Genomic DNA, 18,598 nt, shown 5'->3' on the forward strand with positions numbered 1-18,598 from the left:
GCACAAAGTGCTGTAGCTGCTTGAATAAAGAAATCAGATTAAAGGTTATGTAATTTAAAGCTCCAACAAAAGTATGCAAAATTTCCTTTCTTTTTATATATTTAAGAGAGAAAAATATCATATTTGATTAGTTTGTATATCAATTTATTTCCTCATATTTTGTCATTTCTTCTTATGCCAGACTCTTTTGTTCAAAGGATTTCATAATTGGTAATAAAAAATAAAACTTAAAATTCACATTTGGATTTTGGATTTGACCACGCATCGGAGGGCAAATCCAAGTTCTGTTTAATATTATTAATGCTATGTAATAATATAATTTTAAAAAGTCTCAGTTATTTTTTTAACAATGGGAATCACTATCATCTCACCACTGGGAGGCGCTGCTATGCAGTCTTACATTATTGTTTTCTTTTTTCTCAAAACTGATTCAAATTGCACAGATCTAGAGAAAAAATCCAGCTTTTACAAAAAGAATTAGGTAAAATAAAATATCTGCATACAACTGTGCAGTGTGGGCCTTTATATTTTACGTTTTTATTTTGTATTTCCCTAATTTATGGAGTTATACATGCTTTAAATTATAGGATTGATATTTGTTGACATATTAGTATGCAGGGAATCTATAACACAAGTTAAGAAAATGCTGAAATCCATGTCCAAAAATCTTAAAGAATAATTTTATCAATTATAAAGTAGCAAAGTAATTGGATATTTAGAGAAACATCATTTAAAAAGTGTTTATTTTTTATGTATTAGTTAAGAGTTTTAGGAATTGATGTTAAGTTGCTTTCCTCTTATTCGCAGAAGACATACCTTTTGAGGTTTAGCTAAATTTCTGGTTTAAATTCAAGATATATTTGAACAAATTTCAAATAAAGGAAAAATTTGTTAAAAGCTCGGAATTAGTTTAATTTTCTAACCTCTAATTGTTTCGTGTCCAATGGATTTTTTTTTCGCTTATATGTTTTTATGCTTCTTGTATTCTTGTAAATTTTTGTGCTAATCAAAAATGTCTTATCTTTTCAAAAAGAAATAAAACATAAACAAAAAACAATCTGTTTTCCAAAAATTAAAAACTCCTTTTAGTTTTGGGGGACTGTCCCCAACTGTGTTTTAATTTGACTTAAAGAAAAAGACACAACAACTAATATGAACATGTAAATATATATATTCATGTGTTGAAGAATAAACTGGAGACGGGCGCACAAATAACAAATTAAATTAACGAATCTCTTTAAATTAGATAACTTTATTAATATAAAATACTAAAAACACTTTGTTAGCATCAAATTGAACAAGGAGTAGGCCATGGCAGAGCTTCACACAAACTGCATTAAATAGAGCTGAGGTTAAAGGCAAACAGGAAAACCAACTTTATGGTAAAAACAAAAACAGGCAGACAAGGAGGTAGGATTTGATCATTTCTGAATGATTGTCTACAACAGTTGTCCAGTGTGGTCCAGGTTTCTTTGTAAAAAATGGTTTCGTTCAGGAAATCACACAAAATGATAAACAGTCTCCCGCAGGTTTCAGTCCAAAAAACTCAGACTCCATCTGAGGTCCAGCAGGATTATTCTGCTTCCTGCTCTTATTTGAGTTATCAGAGGGGTCTATTATCATCGGCTGTCGTCGGAAATAAACAAATAGGCAGAAAAAAGTCATAATCTTTCATCCTTCTGTATAAAGGATATTCTGTCATGCCCTAAACCATCTTTCCAGCAATGACTCTGATCTATTTTTCTGACATGAAGTTCCTTCTTAATGCAACCATACCTTTCATCGATCATTGGAAATAATCCTGAGCACTTTGCCCCCTGGGTGAAGCATAGTGGTGGCCGCATAATGCTATGGGGTCAGGTTTAACAATGAGAGACGCTGGTGAGAGGAAGAATGCAGCCAGATACAGAACAGTCATGGAAGGAATGAAACCTGTTATAGACTGAAAGATTCAAGGGCAGAAAATATCCACCATCAGCAGGATGGTGGCCTTAAACATACAACTAGATGTTTAAATGAACAAGCTCACAAAATCCCAAGGAAATACATGGAAGTTTGAGGTTGAAGTGTGACCAAATGTGAACAAATTAGTACCTTTGCAAGGCACTCTAGCCCCTTTTCTCAGTGATATCTCACAACACTCTAACAATCCTTTATATGTCCTTTTTTATATATCAATCAAACTTTCAAACATCCAGGTCTGAGTCACTGTCTGTGACTGAGAGGAAAGTTTCTCCATCTGCGCGCTCTGCGCTGCCGTCTGGACTGCAGTCTCCTCCACTCAGTGGACGGGAACCATCCGTGCAGACGTGGTGGTGCTGCAACCTGCAAAAAAACAATGAGATGATTGCATAGAATTGACATCTCTAAATCTTATGAATCCAGCGATTCTTGCAGGTTTTGTTTTGGGTGATTTAGCTCCACTTTGAAACACTTCACATAACGAATATTTCAAGTGGAGTAGGTGTGCGCTTTTACGCACGAGTTCAACTTTTACGCAACCAGTTTTGATAACCGTCTGATGAGCTTTAAAGTTGCACTGATTTCTAACTAGTTTCTAGACATTTGCAGGATTGAAAGCTGCACCCACCTGTTTTTAGCCGCCGCCGCACGGTCCCTCTGTCTCCTGTTTTTGAACCAGTTCCCAACTTGGGTCGGTGTCAGTCCGGTGGCGTGCGCCAGCTCCCGTTTTTTCCCCGGGTTTGGGTACGGGTCCTGCAGGTACCACTCTCTCAGCAGCCCTCTCGTGCGCTCCTTGAAGCAGTGCGTTTTCTGCTCTCCGTCCCAGATAGTCCTTGGTAACGGGAACTTCTTTCTGACCCGGTACTTGTCAACAGGTCCCAGCGGCCTCCCCCGGAGCTTCTCCGCCTCCCGGTAGTGAGCCTCCAGCCACATGGCCTGCAGTTTCCCGTGCGACGTGCGCGTAAAGCGGTGTGTCTCCAGGATGCGGTACAGCTCGCGGAAACTCCCCGTATGGAAGGCCACTACGGCGCGCGCGCGCCACACCGACTCGTGCTCGGAGATGGAGTCGCGGCCGTCGGCGGTGACCGGCAGGGACCAGAGGAAGCGGGCCAGCCGCTCGATGTCCCCGGTCTCCTCCAGGGTCTCGCACACGCTGGCGATCTGCGATGCGGAGAAGCAGAGTCCCGGGAAGGTTAGGGGAGGGGCGGCCGCCTGGGGGTCCTCTGGGGACCGAGAACGGGGCAGGTGAGGGGCCCCTTCTGCAAAGTGGGGCAGCAGGAGGCGGGAAGCTGACAAAAAATCAAGCGGAGACCTGAAAACCATCTGGATTTTAAAGCGACGCTTAAAAAAATAGAAGAAACTACGATGGTTTCTGAAACAGACTATCACAAATCTGCTGAAGAGGGAGTATTTAGCTCACCTGGGAATCAGGGAGGGGCCCTGGATCTGATTTCTGATTGGTAGCCCCACAGCTGATGTGGGACTGTCTGTCAGATGCAGAGGATTTATCTCGCTCCTCATGCAAAAGATGAATACATCAAGCATCTTTACAGTGGAAACTAATCTTTTCTTCTTACATTTCTCTTAGAATAACTGCGCGAACACAATAAAAGATTTGTTTTCCTGCACAACAAAAATCCCCTCATCATTTGAAACCAGCTGTATACATTAAATACACAGTCTTATATTGTCAGGTTTAATTATGGTAGTGTTTGCATATGGCTTCCAACAAATCTGGATCCAAATTTTATGCTGTTAGAAAAGTGAGACATTGAATTAAGAATATTTAAAATAATCCCAAGTAATGACCTCTGTTCATAGCATACAGAAAATTAATTCCCTCTCTTTTCAGTGCATAATGGATACTCTGTAGCCCTGAGGTTATTAAAAGGCCCTGGTTGCTTTAATACCTTAGGTTATGCTTGTGAATCATTTGTTACTCTCTCCATTATGACACAGTAAACTTTGCAGTGTTAAAGTAAGACTTTAAGAGTGCATTTGGTCCCACTCGGAACTAGTGTTAAATTACCACTGTACATAATGTATATCTTACTGCAGTTGTTTTTTTTCTAATAAATCTAAAATAGTTAATCTACTTTGACACTTCATATTTAACACTTTGGAATTTAACACTGACATCACCAAGTTTCTTTTTTTCCTAATAAGGGAATGACCAGATATCTTGGGAAATGTATCCCTCAGATTCTGAGCATATTTTCAAGACTGAGAAAAAAAACTTGATGGAAACAAAACCAGAAAACACTAAAGCTGAGAAAAGTCAGTTTTAAAAATGGACATATTGGGATTTAAGCTCAAGATGATGTGAAAACTTTCGAGTGGACTTCAAGAAACAGAAGGTTCAGAAAGCAGAAAGTTTATTTATTAAGTTGAATTAAAGTAAGGGGATCTAGAATCATGATACAATATTCATAAATTTGTTTTTCAGTAAAACATGTTTGAATTATCCTGTTTTGTGCCAAAGAAAACACAACACTGGAAAAAATGTACATCTAGATAAGCCATTTTTTCTTAAAATAAGTGCATTTGCTCTTGGATTAAGGAGGTAAAAGATAAATTTTCCAATGAAACAAGACAATTCACACTTAAAATAAGAAAATACAATTTCATTGTCTTATTTAAAGTGCATATTATCCAGGTATTTTATTTTAAGAGTAAAAATACTCATTCTATTGGCAAACTGTCTCATTTACCTACTCAAATTAAGAGTAAATGCACTTATTTTAAGAAATGTTTTCTTATATCTAGATTGTTTTTCCAGTGTATAAAAAAGGCAAAAAGATTTACAAGAGGAAAGGAAACAAGAATATATTGAAGTGAACTAGAATCAACCAAATCTCATCACCTTTCTAGGCCTTCCAGTAAGCTGCTTGCATCATTAATATGGAGGCTGCCACCGGTGTGATCAAAAATCCCATCCAGACCTGAAAGCGTATGCTTCTCTAAGTGTTGTGCCATCACTCTAATCACTTTCTAATCACTTTCCTATTCTCTAATATCCATCATTTTTAGGGATTCGGGGATTAGTTTCAGGGCTATGCAGCCTGGTAACATCAGAGTGACATAATGTCACATATTCTATCAATATTAACAGTGGGCTGCTTTAGAAAGCCCTTTTCAACACACTGTTCTGATTAGAACATGTCTTTTGCAAAGTAGTTCAAGCTGAATGCATTACATGTCATTTTTAAAAAGAAAACAGTCTCTGTGTGTAAGTAATTCAAATGTGTTCATCAAACATAATGCAGAAAAAATTAAAAACTCAATCTGCTGCTGTCACACACACACTTGTATTCCATGTGAAAAAGGGGGTCACCCCAGTTTTAAGGGTTAATGCCAATTTTACCAGCAGACAGATGTGCCTCTTTAGTGGATTGAGCTGGCGTGTGCCATTTTTTCCCCCTGCAGCCTGGATTAATTAGAACAAGTGACATTACAACAAACAAAAGAAAAAACAACAACATGCAGTGACAAAACAAGGGCTGCACGGTGGCATGCGGCTGTTAGAGCTGTGGCCTTGCAGCAGGACATCACTGTCATGCTATGTGTTGTTCAGCTAAATCATAGCTGAACTCATCAAGGGCAGACTGAGCAGAACACAATCTGTTCTTTACTGAGTTTTAAAGAGACTTAAATCCAATCTCGTGTGTATGATTTGTCTAAGGAAGAGTGTGACCTCCAGGTCAGCAATGTCTCCCCATCATCCTGAGTCTTCAATCCCCATAATTATTGAATGTTGTGCCACTTAGCTCAAAAAGCTCGAATATGAGGCAGGTGACACCTGAGTGTATGGCCATAGCTTGAAAGCTAAAAAAGACTGTATAGAAAGAAGCTTTATTAACTGAGCCAATTTTGACCATAAGCACATCAATAATAATAATGAGCTTTATTGATCTTACATTAGAGAAATTTACCTTTGCATTTAACCCGTCACCCTTGGGGAGCAGTGGGCTGCCATTGTTTGGCGCCTGGGGAGCAATCAGGGGTTTAGAGTCTTGCTCAGGAACCCAGAGTGGAGGCAGTGGGTATCGAACCGGATACCTGCAACCTTCTCAGAGCACATTATTTACACATTTTCACATGTAGCAAGAGGCAAAGTCATTCTAGAAAGTTTAAAATATAATAGACAGACATGTTGGAATGCATCAACATAAAATAATTATTTTTTGTATTATCTTGCAGTTGAGTCATATTCAATCTCAATAAAGTTTCACAGAGGGACAGAAAATCTTCAAGTTCCATCGTGAAACCTTGTATAACCTCCTGGATTGGTTGTTGATACATCTTCATCAAATTTCATGTTGTATGGGATCTAAAAAAAAATATCCCTTCAGGTTGTCTTTTTTTTTGAGAGATCATGAGACTAACTAGATTACAGACATTAATGTAGTTAAAAAGCATTGCCTTTATACAATTCATTGTTTGCACCTTTCCTGTACATGGCATACATGGACACACACTCGCCTGTTTTTGGATTAGTAGAAGCTTGATAGGTTATTCATCTGCGTTTCTCTTCTTCAGTGGTGCGCACAACGCGTCGCTAAGTCTGCCCTACTGAGAGCAAAAGAAAAGCATGTATCTCTGACTATTGTAACAGCCTTAAAATGTGGAAAACTGTCACTGCTCCGAGATCCTCCAGGCTGAAAAGACATTCATGCAATGAAAGCAGAAAGGACATGCCAAACATACTCAAGAAAAGTGTATGTTGTGGTGACTATAGGGGGTGTTTTAATGGTTGCTGTTAATTCAGACACTTCTTTTTTTAGCAGTGAGGTGGAGGAGGGAACACGGGTGGATGACACTTCCAGGATGGCTGTACAAGAGATAAGGTGAATCTCCTTATCCCTGGTAAACAAAAGCCCAGCCTCTAATTAACCTTGCTGCTGACCTCCACAACTTAACACTAACCTCTTAAGCCTTGAAACTTTAACCCCTTTACCAGTCTCTTGGAAAAGACCATCCACCACCCTCCCACACTCTAACTCCCTCCTGAAAGCCTTCTCCTCGTTAAGCCCCTAATCACTTCCTGAGTCTTTTGTTGTGACTCCGTGTTCTTGCAGGGATGCAGGAGAATCTGGTGAACAATGGCACCAAAATAAAGAAGAGAGAGAGAGGGTTAAAATTTTTGGAGGTTTAAATTAAAGATGGGAGGACCAGCTGAGCTGATGCTAAGAACCCAAGTTTTTCGAGGAGCACAGTGATGGATGCTGGAAGGCATCGCGTCGTGTGTGGTCAACATCTGACCACGTCTTGACCTTTGTCAAAGAGAGCCGAGGATAACAGGTACTCAAGTAACTGTACCTGGGTGAATAAACCCACCGCCTGATTGGTTTGTAAACAAATACCCCATCTCAATCTAATCCTGATGTTTTCTACATCCGTAGTCCACATTTACGAGCACTACAACAACCTGAGAGGTCACAAACACCTTGGCAGGTTTTACCAAACGTAAACACACGCAGATGCTCGCGAATATGTAACCAGATGGGTGGAACAAAGCACAATAATCCCATAATTTGACTAATAATCACTCAGACGTGTGACTGATTTAAAGTAATAGAGCAGCTGTGGCAGATGTAGAGGCTCTAATAACATCATTATTTCATGTTTTGTTAGTTTCTCTTCACCATTCAAAAGGACCTTTTTAAATAATAACCTGAGTGAGATAAACAGAGCAACCAGCTGACATATAAACAGCAAAAATAAACAGCTGGAGGCTCAGCAAACTGCTGGCTGACAGGGTTTCATTAAATGTGCACAAAGCTAATACATTAACACAGATGCAGTGGAAATATGTGTGAGGAAGAAAAACAACAAATATAGCATCTTCATACGAGCATTTTAATGCATCACTAAATCTAAGCTGTTATGAAAAGGACAAATTATTTTTACAAAAAGGTTTGAAAAATGTAGAATAAATAGAAATGTAAGAAATTACTTAGAGGTGTAGTGGAGGATGTTACTTTTTTGGGTAGATCAATAAAATAAGTGGTCCTCCTAATTATCAATCTTTCTGGTGAGAGGTTTGCATGAAGCCGTCCTACGTGCTCGTCCCCATAGGTAGCTATCTTTTTCTGCGCATGCAAACTTTGAGGCATATATCTATGGTGAGCTACCGTTTCAGCCAGTTATTGAAGGTTCTTTGAAAATGGCAGAGGGTCATAAGAGAAAAAGTGTCTACGAAGTGTACAAGAAAAAGAGAGGCCTCAGAAGGAAAAAACAAGACCAGAGTGTTTTTGGGAGATTATTTCATGTGATGGTGAACACTGAAAACACAAGTCAGGCTTCGCACTGATGCCCTGGTTGCAAAGTTTCTATTCGACAGGTAAAGTTTAGCATGCTATTGCAGAAATCCATTTCACAGCACTGCTGTAAAACGAGGATAAATGGGCTCATGCATGCTCTTACATGCATTTAATAGGGGTTCCCTCTCGGGAGTAGGTACAGGGTTGTGCATGTGCATTTTTTTTTTAAGTGGAGAGGGTCTTAAATAAGGTTAAAAATGTGTTATTTCAAAAGGCTATTTAAATACCGAACAAGTGATCATGACCTTTAAAAATAATGTAAAGTAACACAAAACACAAGGTTTTATGTAGTTCAGGTATTCTGAAGGGATACATGCATGTGATATAACATTTTGCATGCAAATTGTTTTTTTAACAATTTCATCCTGCTTGCAAATTATTTGTCATTTTTTGTGCTTAAAACTTTGTCTGGGTTGTCTTTGTTAATAAATAAGGCCCTTCTGAGTATATTTAAGGCCCATCAAGCTAGGTCTATATCCAAGTCATTGAAAAGTGCTAAAATTGACGCAGTTGTGCTGTCCCCGCCCCTGAGCGCCGGGTCTGCAAGTTGCCATGACACAGGGTCATGCACATCTGAATTTTTGTAACTTGATGTGGACTGTGTACAGAATATTTAAAAAGAAAGGGTGATTTAAAGAAGCCCTCGCCGAACACATCCTTCTATACCGACATCAACGACCCAGAAGTTTCCAGCAGCACAATTTTGGTAAATATCCTGTTGATGCAGCTTATTCTGTGATTGTTAACAGCATTTGCTAATTACTGGTATACTTTACAATTAAGTAATCAGAAATCATTCCAATACGTTATTACATTCATATCCTTTACATTAATTCTCACTGTCATACAATAATTATGTTCGTTCACAACACAAAAAAAAATTAAATAGTGCATTCTCAATAAATAATTAAACTATGCTTTGCTATTCAGTTCACATATATTCAATGGGCAATTATTCAAATAACTGATGGCACGATAAATAACTGTTCTCTTTAAGGCATTTGATTTTGGACATGGTGACGTCATCTGACCACCATTAAATGACCTCGTCACATAAGAATGACCCTGATAACATCTGAACATTTGGTTATATAAGAAAACAGATTGAAAAGAATAGACAGTGTTTCTAATAAAAATGTTTTCGTATTGCAAGGCAGTCTGCAATCTACCATTAACCAGGAAAGTTGCATACTGATGGTGTTTGTTCTTATGGAACAATGTAAAACCAACCTGGCAGCTCTGTTTTGCTCTGAGTTGTTGCATATCAGTGTTTTAATTAATATCGGTTGATTTTTGACCATGCCAATCTGTCCCATTACCATGAGGCATTGCAGGAGGGTTTTCCTCTATTAAAAAGCTGGGTCAATAGTCACAGTCTACTTTCAGATGGTTCAACGGCATCCGTGTATATTTGGTTCATCTGTTTTTTTAAACTGGAACTCAGGAAAAAATAAGAAACAACTGCCTTTTTCAAATTCATTTTGTAAGGAAACTGAGAGCTGTTCCTTTTTATTTATAATTGTTATACTAAATAAAATTGTATTATTTTGTTTAAGGGCCTTACCTCATTTCATTTTTATGAGCGCCATCAAAACACCTGAGCGTGCTAGATGCAGTAGACATGAATTAATGCATGTAAATATAAAACTGATGTGATCAAACTTTGAAAGGTTTTGTGGTAAGGAAGATCCATGCTTGTACAGTAAGAAAAAGAAAAATATTTTTGGCATGAGGCAGAATAGAAGCAAAACTCCAAACATAAACATGTAACAGAATAAAACAAATAAAGCTGTGGCGAGAGTGATTTATAAGGCTGGATGATAAAGAAGGGACAGTTTGTGAAAGGGACAGAGAGCGAGGCTGGGGGAAGGGGGCCGACTCATGCTGTGTCTGGTGTGGTTGGGGGTAATCTGCTCTAATCTGCTGGATGTTAACCTATCTGAGCAGCAAGAGCCAGATTATCCCTCTAACAATGGCCGGTCGCTCATCTGCTAAATTACTCCACTCAAAAATCATATGCTCAGGTACACAAACACGACTGTGACTCACAGACGAACGGACATGGATTTAGTGTCTAACAGAATTAGATTTCGCAAAGTGCTCTACTTTTACATCTCGTTTGTTGTGTTCTAATTTCACAAAACACGACACCTTTGCAGAATCGCACATTTCCAGTTTCTCTCACACGAGAATAAAGTCGCCAGTGCTAAAGGTTTTAGAGTGCAAAGACTTGAGTGGGCGGCTGGACCAGCAAAGGAAAGAGGTAAAGAGAAACACCGGGGAGATAGAAAAACACCATTAGCATCTTTTTTGCCGCCTCATAAAGCAATTCAGCTTTTTCGGCCAGCACAGCTTGTTCAGCACTGTCAGGGTCAACCGGGTCAGGAGATATTGGAATGAAAAACCAATTGGACTGAATATCTTTAGTAGAAAGAAGGCTGTAAACACAATAATTACACAAAAGTAAATATATATATATAAGCCAGAAGATAGGAATATGAATCAGCTCCAGGGTAAATGCATTTGATAAACTCAGTGTGAACCTGCTGAAATTTCATAAAAGTCTGGGTGAAAGGGCATGCATGAATGACTCTCAGAAACCTTGAGTCACGCAAAAGATATAAAAAAATACAAAGAAATAAAAAATGCTTTGCATGCTCTATGTAGGCTCCATGTTGTGGTTCTCACGCAGCAAAAAAGTAGCTATATTGCTTCTTTTTTTACAACAATGAGCATATGACTTTAGCTGTTTCCTTACTAAATAACTATCAACTGGCTGCAATATAAATTATGATTCCAGAAAAGAATAATTTTTTTGCAGAAGTGAAGAGGAACAAAACACAACAGCTTAAAGGGAATGACACCTTTATTTTTTTTATTATTTATGGCTGCAGCACAGCTAGCCGCTGCAGGACAGAAGAAAAGTTGCTTCAAAACAGTTTTTATTAATGTTTTAATTAGACTACTTGTTTTTAAATAAAAAAATGTAAGTAGAAAAGTATGATAATACAAAAACAAAGGTGGCATAATAAAAATATCATAACAGCACAGCTAGCAGCTAAATAGGCCTAACTTTAAAAAAATCACTGCTTTGCAAATTGTGGATTTTTTTTCTGTAAATTGATTTTTATATATGCAGAAATTTTAAGCAGACAGACACAAAGTGATGCAAAAAAAAAAAACAGATTGGTTATAGAAATTACACAGTTAGCAAAGCTTTCTGCAGCAGAACTTGAAGAGGTTTAAGAAGACGTAGCATTTTAAAAAGCTGCCATTTGTAATCACTATACATTTTTGACAATGTTTGTAATCCATGAATTGATTTTAAAAAAGTAAACAAAATGTAAGGAGACAATGACAGCAGAATCATAAAAAAATAAAAGCCTAATAAATGTCAGCAGTAGCCTTGTAGCATTTAGCTAGCATGGCAAAGTGATAGCATGTAGCACCAAGGATTTCTGTTTTTGGACACACAAATCAGAGACGTAGCCAGAAAATCCTAATAGGGGTGGCCATTCAATAACCATTGAACATTGAGGGGTGGCCGAAAGGCACCAGAACCTCAGGGTCAATCTACACCGCTCCAACATGAACACGCACAACATCCATATTTTCTAAATAAAGACAAACAAATAGATGCATATATTTAAACATCCATGCTGTGTAAATAGAAGGTACAGTGGACAAAATTCTTTCATGTTTGAGTTCTGGGGCAAACATATTTCAATTGTCATCACCTACTTTTATCAATAATTATTCTGTAAATTTAAATCTACTAATATCCACATTTAATGATTTTTTATTTTATTGTTAAAGTAGTTATTTATCTTTGATTTCACTGAAGACTCCTAGATGAATTGCAGAGGCACATCATTTTATCTTTATTCCAAATATTTCAAAATTTAGTTCTGAAAAGAGCATGAATTCTGTATCTATCATCTTTAATGTTTGTATATTGATGTGCATAATTAACCGCAGTCTTTATGTTGTCAAGAAATTGCTAATACCGTATTTTCACGACCATAAGGCCATAAGGCGCACCGTACTAAAAGGCGCACTCTCAGTTATGTGTCCCATTTCTGTATTTAACACACACATAAGGCGCACCGGACTATAGGGCGCGTTTTTTTATATACAGATACATGTCCTCTACTACCTTTAAATACCTCTACTGCGTATTTAAAAATACAGCGGGGGCAAAACTGAGTATGACTGTGCTTTATTCATGTATTTATTACAAAGTATTAATTAAACCTGGGAGCTGGCCGTGAGACAGACACATCGCAGATGACACAGCGCTGTGATTACTCCTAAATTAACTTAAAATCCTGAAACCTGCCGACGGAATATGTTCGCTTTTATTACCGGTATCCTGGTGCCTGCAGTTTAAATTATTTAGATGAAAAACACCTGCCAGCCACCGCGTGAACCCGGAGGCTGCCCAGCCTAGAGGCTGCTGATGAAAGGATTTCTACTGTCGGTGCACCGCTGGTATGTGGGGGTCTGAGCGCCTCCGACAGAAATAGATAATCTGGATGAACTGACTGCAATTATTAAGTTTTCAGGTGGACTTTCTAACTTAAAAACATATTAAAACTACTTTATTCCCACTGATCACAGCAAATATATCTGCAAGATTTAGATTATTTAGATTAAAAAACACCTGCCAGCCGCCGCGGTGAAGAGGAGGAGACCCGCCCAGAGGCTGCTGTTGAATTAAGTTTTCAGGTAGAAAAATAGAGCGGGAGCAAAACTGAGTATGATTGTGCTTTATTCATGTATTTATTACAAAGTATTAATCAAACCCATCAAAGTCATCATCCTCTGTTTCTGAATAAAACAGCTGCGCTAAATCAGACATGCCAGTTTCCCCTTCTTCGCTGTCAGAGTCACTTTCCGTGCAGCGCAGCTCCTCAGAAATAATGCCGCTTTTGCAAAAGCTTGAACAACAGAGCCAGCAGACACGTTAGTCCAAGCATCTACAATCCATCCGCAAACGGTGGCGTAACTTGCCCGGCGCTGCCTTCCACTTATCCTGAAACTTTGGTCTCCGTCTGTCATCCATCGCTCCCACGCCCCTCGCAGCCTTACTTTGAACGGCCGCTTCACACCGATGTCGAGCGGTTGAAGTTCCTTTGTCAGACCCCCGGGATTCATTTGATTCATCTTTTTTTCACATCGGCTGTGAGATGGGCATGCAGCGATGGTGATGCGTGGAAAAAACCACCTAGTCTCCTCACATACACCTCCCTCATCCGCCCAGCCCTTTTCATTTAATATCATATGTCATCAGAGCGCTGTGTCTGTCTCGCTGTCAGCTCCCAGATCAGCTTCTCTGATTGGTTGATGCGGCGCGTTCAGCAGCAAAACTTCAATTTTTCCATCTCGAGCTGCAGCAACTGTTCAACCTTTTGCTGCACCTATACGCGCGTCAACCATTGACTTTGCATGTAAACTCGCTGCTTCTGCTGCACCTGCTGGGTCCGGTTCACACCGATGTCGAGTGGTTGAACAGCGAGCACAGGGTTAATTTGTTTCCCCATGTTTTTCACATCAGCTGTGAGATGGGCACGCATGGAGTTACATATTAACAGCGATGGTGATGAGTGGAAAAAAAACACCTGGTCTCCTTACATTCAGCCACTCTTTCCTCATCTCCTCAATGAGGTGGTCTCAAAAGTCGCAGTTACAACACACATAGGGCGCACCGCACCATGGGGCGCACCGCACATTTTGAGGGGGAAAAAAGACGTTTAAGTGCGCCTTATAGTCGTGAAAATACGGTATATGAAAAATTTCAATGTTTAATAAGTTTGAACGTTCCCCTTTAAAGTATTACTGATTCCACTGTCTGTATTAGAGGGAAAAAAACGGTATGAATGGCCACAGGGGTGGCCGATGATTGGCTAAGGGTGGCCATGGCCACCCCTGGCCCCCCATCTAGCTCTGCCCCTGACACAAATACCACAAGATTAAAACTTGCCGTAGAAGTTATTGTAAAAAAAAAAAAAAGTCAGGGAAGTGGGAATTTGTGCCTTCCTAAATCAACGTTTTTCCATTTAGAAAGCTAGCATTAGTGCTGCAGCAGCACAGCCAACTACTAAAAGAAGTGTAAACAAAACATAATAGTTAAACTTTCTTAGAACTTAAACGTTTTTTGTTTTTAGCGTATCATATCATATTTTGAAGCTATAACGAGGAGGAAAATAACTCTCCTGGTTGCAGCAGCCGACATTTCTAGACCAGTAGATAGATAGCAAAAAGAGAACCATTGCATTTTATTTTTCAAAAGATCAGCCACCGAAGAAAAGACCAACCACATCCAGAGAGGATGTGCAGAAAAGTTATCCAGGATTCATAAAGGGAGAATCACATGGGTGTTCTCATTTTATTTGTTCTTTTCTTATCAATGTATCCTTATTTTGGTCCATTGAATATGTTAACTTAATTTCCATCACATTTTCTGAATTAAACATCCAGAGAAGTGCTGCCTCCTGTCATGGTGAATTGTTTAGCTGTTTTGTCAATTGTAAGAAAAACTAATAACATAATGAATGATGCTTTTTAATCCTTAACCTACTACCGAATATTCATACACAGTGTAGTTTGCATGTGATTGCACTTTATTTGAACTGCAGAGAATAATTAATAAACAAAGCCGTGAAATTCTTAGTTTACATTCTATTAAAGATGCAAGTATTTCAGTAGGTCCTATTCTGCTTTACTTCAATTCTCTAAAAATCACCAGAATATAGAAAATTATGTATATTGTGAGAAAAATTTTCCAGATCACTACAGATCATTTTTACTGTTCTATAAAAATTCCACATTTTGCCGCTTTGTTTCACTTAAATCCTCTGAAAACCCCCAACCTATAGCTGCACCTATCCTCATCTAAACCTGACAGGGTTTCCTGACCAAACTATTTCAAAATATCACCCCAAGGTTTGCTGAAAGTTGGCAGCCCTGCAGATATTTTAAATTAACGTAGAACAGGATTTTGCTCTGAATACCCATACTCATCAAATAATTTTTATCAGCTATTTAAACAATAAAAATGAGAAATGTCCCGATTCTACTGTGATCTCAGAAATTAGTCAAACCAATATCAGAAAATATCAGCCTGCCTCTAAAATCTCAGATATTAGAAACTTCACAGAAACACTTCTATCAACTGTTTTTTTAAAGTTCATATAACCCTTGATGATTAAGAAATGGGTCAGTTGTTCTTATACCTGATTTTAAGTATTGTTTTCTGTTTAAATATCACTTGATCAAGCATTTTCTATCCATCTATACTACAAAATTAATATTAAAATTATGCATGATTCATCCTTATATCGTATCGAACAAATATGGGTATTGGTCAATAATCAAAGCAGCAATATCACTATCATATCTGAAATGAAAAAGTTGTAATGGGACATCCCTAATTTCACAGGTTTCACTTAATTACTTATATTTTGATACAAACTGGATTCTGCGTTAAGTCATAATAGTCGTCTTAAGTCCTTGCTGAGACATTTTACAACAAAATGTCTTTGTTTTCAATGCAGTGCTTCCTTGGGGTTCAAGGATTAAAAAAAAAAGAAAAAAAAAAGGGTTTTCCCCCAGTCCCCATGTGTAAAGATTTCTTTCAAAACATTTGAAGCGTATAATGAGATTGTGGAAATAATGGGAACTGAATCCTAAATCTCTCTTTCTTCTGTGTGTTTAGCTGGGTTTCTCTATCCATGCCTTAATTACGGACCTGGAATCATTACGGTTTATTCAGCTCGTAACACATGTTTTAACGTCACAAAAATTTCCAAGATATAATGTTCAGGCTATTTAACTGAAGTTCTTTATTAACATTATGTAAATGTCTTACTTTTCCCTTCTCTCAGAGTTATCACATGTTAATTAATCATCTGCTTTTTACCAATGGCCTAAAATACATATGTAGGCCAATTCAACATGGAGCTGTGTGACAGACAATCAATTTAATATTCTTACTTAAAGTAATTATTGCAGAACACATCAGGCATGTATTTTAGTTACCGAGGAACTATAAAGAGGCCATGATGGATTTCCAGCTTCATCTCATAGGTCAGGATTCATTGATTTTATTTTAATTCAGCAATATCTATAAAATCTGTAGGATATTTTTTTTTGGTTGTGAGGACTATTTAAACATTAATTTAAAAAAGGGGTTAAAAGAAGAAGAAAATCAATTATATTCAAAGCCAACTCATGTAGTGTTTACTATGGTGGTAGATTATTATCCATGCTGTCCTGTCTACGTAAAACACAGTTCATCTGTTGGATCTGTGCCTCTTAGACACATCTTGTTTTGTTTCCCCATGTACTTCTGTAGAAAAAAACAAATTAAAGTGAAAGAGATTAAAGATGAACAATACCTAAACACACTTTTACCAGGTCAATGCCCGTGTATCGCTTTGTGACAAGCAGGGGCTTAAAGGGAGCTCAGCAGGCACACCCACAATCATCAAATTAAATTTACCCGGCATAATATATTTAGATTGCTCATTCTAACTCTGACACACACAAAACAGTCTGCATAATCCAACACCAGATTGAGAACACCTTTAAGATACGATGTGATTATGATTAAGGATTAGGATCAAATTATGGCAGAGTGACAGATTAGACATAATATGCGTTTACGTGTGGGTGGAGCTGGATAGAAAGTCATAGCTGTGGCCTTCTGATCGGGGGAAAATCTTTTTATAAAATTATTTAACAAAAAGCTGTCGGTAAACTTCCACATAATTCATTTTAGACACAATTTTCTAACAATCAGAAACAAAGTTCTGAATGAAGTGCAAATGACTTTTCATAATGTTACAGAAGGTACATTTCTGTATTTTCATCTTTTTTAATCCTCCTTGACAGTAGTCCCAGTTTGCACCTGCTGCAAATTTCATAAAGATTCTGAGAAACGTCCAACATCTTTTCCCAAACTTGAAACTTTAGCATTGCTTCAATCGGTTGCTGTCTTGCTTGTCCCATATTTTATCTCAAACATTTATGCAGATATTTCAGTAATATAAAGATTTACTGCAGATTTCTAAACAGTTTGTTCTGCTTTCGATTTTCTACTACGTCTATGTCATCCAATACAGAAAACCAGCCAATGTAAATCATGCAGTTTTCTTAAAAAATGCATTTTATTTTTAGGACAAAATAGGGGAACATCCAAATGCCAAACATAAGACCGGTTTATCTTTTGTTTTCTATATGTTATTATAAATATTTTTATCGTTTCACCACTTCAATGAGCATCTTTCTCCCAGAATTAACCATGTAGGCTCATATTTATTGGAGAAAATAAACAGCTAAATTAAAAACATGCGAAGATACAGCAGGCTGCTACAGTACGTTAGAAAATCTTTAATATTCATCAAGTATGTCACATGCCGTGTGGTTTTCAGCAAACCGGCTAATGAATTTGGTCATGGCGTAACACAGCTCCATAAAAGTTTGCCTTCACATTTTTATATTTCCTCCTGCTCTTTTTGATATTTTATTTTTGTTAAATTCAAAATAACAGTTGCTTCAGCACTGCAGAGGTCTTCATGGAAAATGTTGGAAGTATAAAAAAAGGCTAGAACTTTAAAAACAACTGGATTATCAATTTCTTTGTCAGTACAGTTGACTGGAGTTTTACAATCCTTTCTGACAGATTTGTGGGGATCGTGTTTCTTTGTACAAAATTCAGATGAGTAACTGATGTAGGGGTTTAATTATAAATGCAATAAAATAATGGCAATTTCTTCTATACTTTATATATAAACAAGGCAATAATTATTGCAAACTAGAAAAAGCTGTTTCGGAGAAACATCAAAGTGGGAATGCTTTTGCTGAATGAAAAAAGCTGAAATTAACTGCAGAACATATAAAAATGTGATAGGAAGTCATTAGAAACTTCAAACTGCAGAAAACAATTGAATCATCTGAAGATTTTATAGGGTAGAAACATCCGGCAGTAAAATGGCAGAAACAAACTCATCTTAAAAGCTGCACAGTCAAACCATACATGATATCAAAAAATGTTGATCAGCATAAAGAAAACAGTGTCATCCTTAGAGGATTGAAAATCTACAAACCTATGTGCAAGACTGACCATGAGAAGCAGAGGAAGGACAGAGAGAGAAGCTTATAGAAAGAGAGCTAATACCACTTAAGGAGCTGAATTTATAAAAAAAACTAACCTGCATGTTATGAGCCGCTGTGGTGATGAAAGCACCGTTGGCAGGCTTAGGCTGCATGTTACAAGGTTAGCAGATGCTTTATTACAGTGTAAATCTTAG

General features: G+C 37.7%; 1 protein-coding gene across 1 annotated transcript; it reads right to left on the bottom strand.

Annotated features, from left to right (window-relative positions):
* Positions 1–1,232: 1,232 nt before the first annotated feature.
* six3b (SIX homeobox 3b) lies at positions 1,233–3,356 on the bottom strand. Its single transcript, XM_038282504.1, has 2 exons — positions 2,591–3,356; positions 1,233–2,325 (listed from the first exon to the last, which is right to left on the bottom strand). Exons 1-2 carry the CDS (start codon positions 3,283–3,285, stop codon positions 2,187–2,189), a joined length of 834 nt encoding a protein of 277 aa, XP_038138432.1. The 5' UTR covers positions 3,286–3,356; the 3' UTR covers positions 1,233–2,186.
* Between the last annotated feature and the right edge of the window lie 15,242 nt (positions 3,357–18,598).

The sequence above is a fragment of the Cyprinodon tularosa genome, unplaced genomic scaffold, assembly GCF_016077235.1.
Source record: "Cyprinodon tularosa strain WSP-4 unplaced genomic scaffold, ASM1607723v1 ctg185, whole genome shotgun sequence".
NCBI classification, from domain to species: Eukaryota; Metazoa; Chordata; class Actinopteri; order Cyprinodontiformes; family Cyprinodontidae; genus Cyprinodon; species Cyprinodon tularosa.

Excerpts from the sequence above, each read along its gene's own strand:
- six3b (XM_038282504.1), bottom strand. The coding sequence starts at position 3,285 with ATGGTTTTCAGGTCTCCGCTTGATTTTTTGTCAGCTTCCCGCCTCCTG. Across the intron at positions 2,326-2,590 it reads GCGGCGGCGGCTAAAAACAG|GTTGCAGCACCACCACGTCT; the intron begins GTGGGTGCAGCT and ends GTTTTTTTGCAG.